This window comes from Seriola aureovittata, chromosome 12, assembly GCF_021018895.1.
Source record: "Seriola aureovittata isolate HTS-2021-v1 ecotype China chromosome 12, ASM2101889v1, whole genome shotgun sequence".
In the NCBI taxonomy this organism is placed as follows: Eukaryota; Metazoa; Chordata; class Actinopteri; order Carangiformes; family Carangidae; genus Seriola; species Seriola aureovittata.
This window is the reverse complement of record NC_079375.1, coordinates 10,798,862-10,808,771: the sequence shown is the minus strand read 5'-3', so window position 1 is coordinate 10,808,771 and position 9,910 is coordinate 10,798,862. Positions and strand designations below refer to the sequence as shown.

Genomic DNA, 9,910 nt, shown 5'->3' with positions numbered 1-9,910 from the left:
AAACAAACAAATTCATTTTTTTCATGTTAAATTGCAATACAACCACTTTACAAATAAGTAAATAAATAAATAAAAAGACATCTCCATGTGCCATATTTCCAAAGGTAGATAGTAAGTGTTGGTACAGTTTAGGAGTTTTTAATTTGAGTTTATTTCATCAGTCAGTATGTTGAAGCAGCTGCAGTTACACAAAGCACAGGTGGGAGCTGTAATTCACAGCTGAACTGAACGCACACAGGGTACTAAACAGCAAAGCTGACACAGCTGCTTCACACACTACCAGGAGTGGGGATCGAACCCACGAAGACAACTGTCCATTGGATCTTAAGTCCAACGCCTTAACCTCTCGGCCATCCTGGTTGGTTGGGAAACACCAGGTCAATCAGTAAATCACGTTGCTTGTACATACATACAGGCCACAATTATGAGCTACACCTTAACCCTTGTGTATATTTTTAACCTCTTGTCTCAGAGATCTCAGTTTAATGAGGTGTCTAACAGTTGTTCTTCACTTCCAGAGAACTGTCTCAGGGGAATCTAAACTTAAAAAATCTGCAGTGATAATGAGCTTTTACAATTATTTGTACCATGTAAAAATTTCAAAGGGAATAAAAAGATTTCAAAATGAGCAGCATGAGCTCTCAAATCTTTCCTGAGAAACAGAGATTGTTGAGTTACTTCTGACCTGCGACAGCTTCACGCATGTGACGGATGTACAGGAGCTCCCAGACGACAGACCTCAGCTAACCTTCTGTTAAAAGGAAAGCTTTATCATCTGTGAATGGAAGTGAAGTGTCTATGAGATTTGTTTTTAACCCATGAGGACATTACATATCCAAAATGTAGCCAGACATCTTGCTCACAGAATGACCAAACATTAACAGCTTTGATTTAATCTTTTCTCTATCTAAAGGTAAATAGGGAAAGTAGGAAAGATAACAAGTTATATTGTGAAAGAGCTATTCTTTGCTGTTCACTCTTAAAAATTAAAACTAAGGCTTGTGCTTTTCAAGACAAATGGTTTATGATTTATGCTAACATCCTTCTTTGACCTTAGTTCTTACTGGAAGGAGTTCAACAACACTACTTTCACTGATTAGTTGATTTATTCGTCCCCGAGCCTTTTCCCGCCCTCATTTCTTGTTACTCACATTACTTGTGATTGCATTTCTTGATTTTTGCATTATGTACTATTTCCCATATCTAAGTGATGCAGGGTGTGTCGACTGGGTTCTGTTCTGTAGTGTTTATTGCTTAAGAGGTTTTAATATCAATATTATACTTCCATAATTCATCTGCGGTGCCCCCTCTGACTCAACATCAAAGGTGAATGCTACTTATTAGACGAATACACAGTTCAGTCAGTCTGTGCACTTTCAAAAGGGAGAAAACCTTCAAGTGTTTTGGTTATAAAATTTGCATGTACTCCATTGACTGTGGATAGGGGAACTCACTTTGTGGAGCCATAACATGCTAAGCTGAGTTGTCAAACCAAGTAAAGTTCATTTTCTAGCGATGCTAACAGGTATGACCCTCGGTCTAAACATAATTTGGCTTCAAGAAATGACACAACACATTTTATGGTTCAGTAACTTGAGTGTCCTGTTCATTTTTACTCAGAGTAGGGCAAAATTTTAGACTCCACTCACATCAAAATTTAATGGTTAATGCTTTAGCTTTGGGGTTTCAGGAAAAGAGGGCACACATTTACAAGTATCGCCTGACCCTTGTCTCGGCCTCAGGAAAAATACATGTAGATTTGAGAACTGAGTGATGTTCCTATTTAAGCAAACCCCTTCATCATATATTCATCCTATAGCACTGATAAAGCCTATACTGAGCTTTTAGACTGTGGATAAGACACAGCCAGTCTGACCGGCCATGTAGCGCGCCCCGGGCCAGGGGCCTGTTATGAGCCCCCACTGTTTTCCAACTTAGCTCTGACAGGTGAGCTGCAGGCTCTCAGGTGAGAAAGATAATAAAAGAAAACGTTTAAAAAAAAAAGATGAGACTGAGCATCACTTTGTCATATTATATTGATACAGTACATCATATTGAATTGTGTTGCCCAAATCAACGGACTGAAAAGACAGAGCTACAGAATCTCAGGCGAGATTTGGAAATTGCTCACAACAGATTGCTGTTTCTAACTGGGTAGGCTAGCACACTACCCACAGGGTTTTCTGCATCTATTTTCTTTTAACATATCCTTGAAAATCTATCATGTCAAGATTATTATTAAGAGAAAAGGTTATATCAGCAAACACAAGTAAAGTTTCTGCAGAGTCTGGCTCTTTATGTGCATATGTGCGTGTATATTATCTTTGCCATCTGTCAAAAAATGTTTCCACCAAAGACAAAGCCAGACCCACACCCTTGTCCAACATCCAGGTGAAGTAACACGGAGCAGACTGAATTGGAATGACTAGGATAGTATACATTAAGCTTCAAGAGTCATTCATCTTTTCAGTTTAATGAAATTAAATCGCTCCAATGTGATGCCAAATTAAACCACACTCAAAATGAGAATAATCAGGTGTTAATGTTTGTTTTTCTTACACCTGTCTCCTTTCTCTTGTGCCGTTTTTCTCCCTGTGCTGTTAGGTATTTCGGATCTTCTGTGCTGTATGTTCAGTATATACATTAAGTAAAGCTGAGCTGAATTGAGTTGGGAGGCTGTGGTCACTATAGGGGGAATATTTTTTGTATGCAGGAAATGATAAATGACGACCTATCAGCAAATACAAACCCACACTCACCAGCTTTCTCCCCCTTTGTTTGTCTTTCATCATGTAAAGCAATCACAGACCAGTGTGGGACGGTAAACAAGGGCATCATTGTGCAGTTCAATGATACCTCACTAAAAGACCTCTGGGTGTCGACATTCATAATGTTAAAAGATGTCATTTTGTTTCTGTTTAAGGCTCCCAAGGTGCAAAATTACTGTGTACAGATACAGGAGAAACAAATCCCAAAAGCAGCAAATGTATAAGGACTGAGTTTTACCTTAATCAGTTATTGATGAAAAATTAGTCAATCCATTAGTTTATCAACAGAAAATTAATAAATAATTAATTTTAAAGAGAGCCCAACACAGAATAACTCATTAAGAATTTGTAACAATAAGGTTTGTCCTATCTGCCATTTAAGAGAAAATATATAGTGAATTATTGGTCAACCAGACAAAATTTCAACACAAATTTTCAATTTGCTGACATTTCTATAAACAAAACAATTAATCCATTAATCAAGAAAATAATCTGTCCCCATCAATCCCTGCCTTCACCTGACCTGTGCTATTCCTAACTTCACTTCTGTGGTCTTGACATTTTAAGCCCACATTTTATTAAAAAGGTGCTTACAGTACAATCTGCTCTACATGCTTGACTTTGATACATCGGTTGCTGTGGGAATCAAACCCTCGGCTGTTTTCGGCATCATGGCTCCCCCTGCTCCACAAGATTGAAACCAGTGGTCAAACAGGCAATGCAAAGCCTTGCTTAAATGCAAACAACCAATATGTTTGAAAAATAAGCCATTAGCCCGCAGGCGACAGTCGTATCATGCAGACCTTTTGTTAACCTGTGTTTGTGAATGGGCAACAGTTTTTTAGGATAATACAGTGACGACTGGAACCTGATAACATGTCAGGTTTGTTTTTCATTATTTTTAAGCCACAGTGACACACATTCACACCGTACAATCCTAGTCTCCTGCTGTTTTACACCTGAACTAAATTGTTCCTGTAAATCCATCCCAAAGTCGCCCCATGAGTAGCTGAAGGTTGAATCCTGTGTTCTTGTTCTTATAGGAACCGATTCTGTTGGGAGGCGTTTGGTTATTTTTAGCACTGCCCTGTTTCACATTCACACATGAAATTACCCCTATGTAAATTACTAACCACAAACCACCGACAGTGGAGCAAAATGGCAATATATTACTTCTCAAAAATACCAAAACAATAACAGATGAGGGAATATAAAAACAGTTATCCTCCAGTCCATTGTGGAGAGACAGCTGTCCATCAGGTCACAGTCCCATTCAGCCTCCAGGATGCTCTGTCCTCAGTGTCTTCCAACAGCTCATTACTGAATACCCAGAGTGCCTCCTTGGGAAAATGAAAAGAAAAACATCTAATTATAATATGCCACAAACATTTAAAGCATCAGAATAGACCATACACTGATGGCTACAGAAATGTGGCAGCCACTCCTGAATGGTACGATTAAATTAATATCCATTAGCAGCTGGAGCGTCCTGTTAGTCATATTTATATCATTACTCTTAAATCACTTACTTGAAAAGGTGCAGTGGTCAAAAGTCACCTCTCTTTGCTTCTAATCATTTAGATTCCTTTCATTTTGTTTGTATTTCACATACCTTTGCTGCCAGATAGTTTTTTTGTCATTATTATTTCAGTGATGTCCTGACCAGTGCGAGCAGCAGTGCGAGCGGTGTAGTGGAGAAGAGTTATGCAGTTCTGTTTTATTTTTGATAGACTGCCATCACAGAAGAACACTAAGGTCAGGTTAAGCCCCAGAATAAAAAGAGAAGCGGTGCCCCTTCATTCTGCTCCCTTTTTTTGCAATGCATGCTGGAATGTCCCAGTTTTGCCGCTTGGTAATTTGATTAAACACAAGTTAAATTGGGAATATTCACCATCTGAGCACTTTTAGACTGAGATCATCAAAGTTTTAAAACAAAATGTTGACACTGGGAACTCTACAACACAGGGCCTCAAGGCGATGAAGAAAATCATGAATGAAAACCCAGACTCAGTCATACTGACCTGCATGTACTAACGTGTATAGGCTCTGTCACCTCCAAGCTCCCACTGAGTCCAAGACAACCGGTAATGCTACGCCCTGTTGTTATTTTGTGGTAATTTGATCAAGCACCACTTTGTTAGGAATATTCATCATGTGACCACAATATAAACAACCATAATAAAACTCTTAAAACTAGACTTTGACAAAGAATCCCTCTACAAGCCATGGCCACAAAAAACAAAACATAATCCACAATAATATAATGTAAGGCCAGAAAAGCAGCATTTATCACATTTTAAATGCCTGAACAATGAAATGTTTGGCTTGAAAAAAGACAAAATGATGATTTATTATGAAAATAGATGGCTTTTTTTGTTGATTGACTCATTGAGTAATCAACCATTGTTTCAGTGAAATAGTGTTATTGTACTTCTGCAGAGCAAATTAACACATCAAACTGCAGCAGTGAACTTGGGGCTAACTCAAGTTAATTTACTCAAGGGTGTCGTGCTTCACTAGAGTATCTCCATTTATTCCTCTTTATACTTCTACTCCTCTACATTTCAGAGGTAAATATTGTACTTTTCACAACACTTCATATATCTGACAAAATATTTAAGCAACATATAACCAACAGTAAACCCTGATGTACATTAAGTTACCCAGCAATATATTAAGTGGTTGAAATTAGCCCCACTTAAAGCAGCTGCAATGCTTTCATAGTCATGCATCAATAATTAAAAGACCCATTCTTCATGATGAGTACACTACTTTTAATTATGGTATAAGTAGTATATTAACATAAAAATATATTAATAATAATAATAATAATAACAATAATATATAGAACAGTATAAGCAGAGTATTTCTACACTGTGGTAACTTTTACTTCTTCTGAATAATTCTTCCACCCTTGGGAGTTGGGAATCCACCTTGACAATGAACAATATTTTGTATGCAAATACAGGTTCTGTTTGAAGCCTATACAGTCATTAATATTTACAAAATAGATTTTGTGACGTGAAATTAGGCCACTGGCGCTTTGTTTCATCACGCATCCCCACCGCCATCTCTCTGAATGGAGATATTCATTCACCTGATTTTGCTGAGAGAGAGAGAGAGAGAGAGAGAGAGAGAGAGACGGGGAGGGGGTAGGGGGGCAGCAGCACGACAGCACCAGTCATCCTCTCCCGCAAGTTTGCAGTTTGCAGCTCGCAGGGAGAAATGGGGATTCATCTATTTTAGGATGGCAGAGTAGCTACATTTTCATAGTGAGGCTACAAAGAAGACACCAACCTTGAGGAAGCACAGAGGAACAAATAACCCGGATCTGCGCTCGTGTCACCATCCGATGAGGGACATAACGAAGACAGATAAGACAATGGAAATGTATTGTGAGAAGCTGCCGGGACGACAGCAGAAATTCATACTCCTCATCCTTTATCTTCTTCTGTGGTACAGGCCTGCGGTGAGTAGCGTGTTGATTCCTTAAAAAGCAGCTCAAAGTGCCTCAAAAGTTGTCCACTTCTTCTTTTTTTCTCCCTGCTGCAAAACACTCTAATTAGGAACCGGTCTACTTAATTACACCCTAATTACATCTTTATTGCAATGCTATTACCGTTATTATCGCGTGCCCTTCTCTGGCTCTTTGGAGCACACGCTACACTTGGCCAACAAATGTCCTCATTAAGCTGCCGGTGCTAATTAGCGGACGATCAGGCCTCACGAACTGCATCCATCACCGCCACCCGTCTGTCACTCAGACAGAGACCGGAGGGAAAATATGGATGAGAAATCTTATTTTAAAAAATGAGGGTCCAGATGTTGTTCCTCAGTCTGCAAGATCTGAGGATTAATTTGCAAAACAGATTATTAGTTTCTAGCACCAAATATCAACTTAAATCAACTTAAAAAGCTTGCATTTGCAGGGAAATTTAAAAACTCTTTATTTATTTTCGACTTTTATCATTTTTTTCCCTAAAATTCAAACATAATCCGAGACGGTTTTGTGACTAAAGGGAACACATGTTGAAAAATACATCTGAAGAAGTGACCAGAAAATAAAGTGTCTGTCCTCCCGAGGTGTGTCTGTTGTTGTTGGTGTTTGTTTGTTTGCATGCTCATGCTATGTGCACCATGGCTGTGCCCACTTAACGCATCACAAACTCGTCCAAGCTGCAGGCGAAGAAGAGCATCGGCTTGTGGTGCGTGTGTCTCTGCGTGTGGAGCTGTAGATAACTTAGTTGTCTCGTTATTTCCAGGCTGAAGCAATTCATCCGGACTGCGCCATCATCTCCGAGCACCTGAGGGCTCGGGAGATTTGTAGCCAGACGAGGAGGAGCGAGGCGCAAAACCAGACCGACCACAGCGGTGGGTTCGTGTTTGATGCTGCTGCAGCTGCTGCTGCTGCTGCTGCTGCTGCTTTGTGTTTGCTGCACATAAACACACACTTTGAGAAATAACTGTGAAACACTGCCAGAGGTTTTTAATAGATGGGAATGTGGGTTAAACTAAAAAAAAAAGAAAAAAAACAGAACTGGGGAGCAAAGTAAAATTTAAGAGATGAAACTAAAAGAAGCAGATTCTAGACACCCATGGAAGCAAATGATGGAGCTTAAACTTTCTGTAGGACTTTTCTTAAGATTTAATCGGTTTTCTTGTTTTGTGGATGGACATTTCATGGTTTTTAGCTTAATTCGTGTGATGACTCTGATGCCTGAGCACATGCAGGAGACATTAAGGCCATAGATGACCACATAAACCTTCATGTGACTTCAAGACATGAATGGCTGACAGTGGACTAAATGCAGTCAAGACTTTTAGGCCATGAGTCTTGAACAAAACTAGTGTAACCAAGCGTCTTGGGTTCTAACTGTGTGTACTTAGTAGTAAAATAATGAACAGGGCATGGAAACGGAGTACGATGAACAGCAGCCACACTCCTTTTTATTTCTTCACTACATGTGTGACCATCCCCCAGCAGCCACTTTACAACAGCCTTACAGCAACTCCAAGGGGACACACTACCTAAACACATAGCAAACACAGGAGAGTCTGTTACTCTACTATCTTTTCAGATTAAAATTTTACATATGATACGTTTATCAAATACAACACTTTGTTAAAACTAAAACCAATAGTTCCTAATGTTTTTGGCTTGTGTCCTCTGACAAAAAAAAAAAAAAAAAAAAAATCAGCGCCTGTGCCTCTTGTCATCTTTCAGACGTCTATGAGTTCTTAGCAGTTCCACCAAAAAGACATTTCTACACTAAACTTCTCACATGGTTTAATTTAAATAACAATTCCAGGCCCGAAAAAGTAAAGATCAGAGAAAAGTCTGACAAATTTGCCTAAATATGTGTCAGAACTTATACTCCCATTAATCATCTCATGACTTCTCAGATTCATCTTGTGACCCTTTGGAGGGGCTCGACCCCGAGGTTGGGAACCACTTAAATATAAAATCAGTTCAAACAGCCACAACAGTAAAATGCTGCTTACACATTGATACGTCACTTTCAACAATGTAATTTATTGTAACAGTCACAGGACACAATTTTATGATGAACATGTACTTTGAGTAAATTTCGTTCATAATACTTTTTTAATAACTTTTATTATCTATACTTTTTATTTGAGTATGCAAAAATTATTGAGCTCATCATAATTAGTCGAACTCATTACACAAAACAAGTTTGAGTTGAGGGGGAGTTTAATATAAGATCAGATAAACTTTACTGATCACACACAGAATTTACACTGTCAGCAAAAGAGAGAACAAATAATTAGACTAGTGTACACTAGTTGGGGGTTGTCTTGTGAAAGCAGCTTAAAAATGTAGTTATTACATTCGAAGCACACAAAACAAGTGTGTGACACTGCTTCAATTTTGTGTGGGATTACTAAAGTTCTATTTATTTTTTTTATCTTATTTTATCTTATTTTGAAAAGACTGAAAATGCAGAGAATGACTGAAATCTGTGGTGTGCACGGACACAGTGACACTACACCCTGTTATTGTCATCATGATGATCTAACACACACACTGACACCTGTTCTTCCTCCTGGTGAGGCTTTACCTGCCTGTCCTTCCAATCTGACTCATTTACTTCATTATATACTAATGAACCTGGCGTCTCCCAGAGGGCCACACTGTGTGTCTCTGCTCTTCACCCCTTCATCAGAAACTGCCCCAGAATAACAACACTCTGGCAACTCCCCTCTGTGAGAGTGATGAACTTTAACATTTCCAGACTAATTTGATCTTAATTACCCCCGATGACTCTGAACATTGGAGCGACACAACACTTTGGTGCAAAGCTGTCATCCGCTGCTCATTACGCAGATAAATGTCCGCTGATGAATTTCACTGTCGAAGTAGGTGTGTTAGTACGTCCGTCAGTGTGATGCCAACCTTGCAGGTGACATGTAATCATGCAGAGTTGGAGAGTCATGCAGAGTTGAAGTCTCACCTTTGTAATAATTGAAATAGTAACAGTCATCATTGACAGACTCCTGGTGGTAATGGGCAAAGTAGACACTGTATACTGGTGTTAAGTGTGGGGCCATTGGCCAAAAAGCAACCATTAAAATGATGGACATGAACTGGCTGTAACTAATTATTAGCAATTTTCATCATCAATTAACCTGTTGATTATTTTATCGATCAAGTGATAAGTTGCATAGTCCTTGAAATGTAAAAATAAAATCAAAAATACCCCTCAGAAATTTAGAAAGTCCAAGGTGACGTCTTCAAATTGTTCAATTTGTCCAATCAACAAAACGCCACCATGAGGTTCACTTTTGTGGTTTTACGTGAAATATCTGTCATTAAATTTTGGTCATAGTTTCATCAAGTCCCCCTCAAGATCAACAGTAATAACTCTGACTTTCCATTCGGTGCCATCATTAGGTCAGATTTTATGATCAAATCCCTGCAGAACTAATGACATACTTTATTTGTTATTTACTAAACGTTAGCATGCTCACATGCTAAACTAAGATGGTGAACGTAATAAACATTATACCAGCTAAACATTAGCATTGCCATTGTGGGCATTTTAGCATGTTGATGTTAGCATTTAGCTCAGAGCAGCACCGTGTACAGCCTGACAGGGCCTCTAGTGTAGCTGTAGGCTCTT

The 9,910-nt window shown here is 38.9% G+C and overlaps 1 protein-coding gene and 1 non-coding gene across 2 annotated transcripts in view; one reads left to right on the top strand and one right to left on the bottom strand.

The window, feature by feature from the left end:
* Positions 1-277: 277 nt before the first annotated feature.
* Positions 278-360, bottom strand: trnal-uaa (transfer RNA leucine (anticodon UAA)). The gene has a single exon. It is a non-coding gene; the product is annotated as a tRNA-Leu (tRNA).
* A 5,571-nt stretch (positions 361-5,931) lies between these two features.
* Positions 5,932-9,910, top strand: part of LOC130179108 (vasoactive intestinal polypeptide receptor 1-like) — a 35,925-nt gene continuing 31,946 nt past the window's right edge. The window contains exons 1-2 of the mRNA XM_056391869.1: positions 5,932-6,237; positions 7,031-7,139. Of these exons, the coding sequence (XP_056247844.1) occupies positions 6,121-6,237; positions 7,031-7,139 (226 nt within the window). The 5' untranslated portion in view covers positions 5,932-6,120. The remainder of the gene's footprint in view (positions 6,238-7,030; positions 7,140-9,910) is intronic.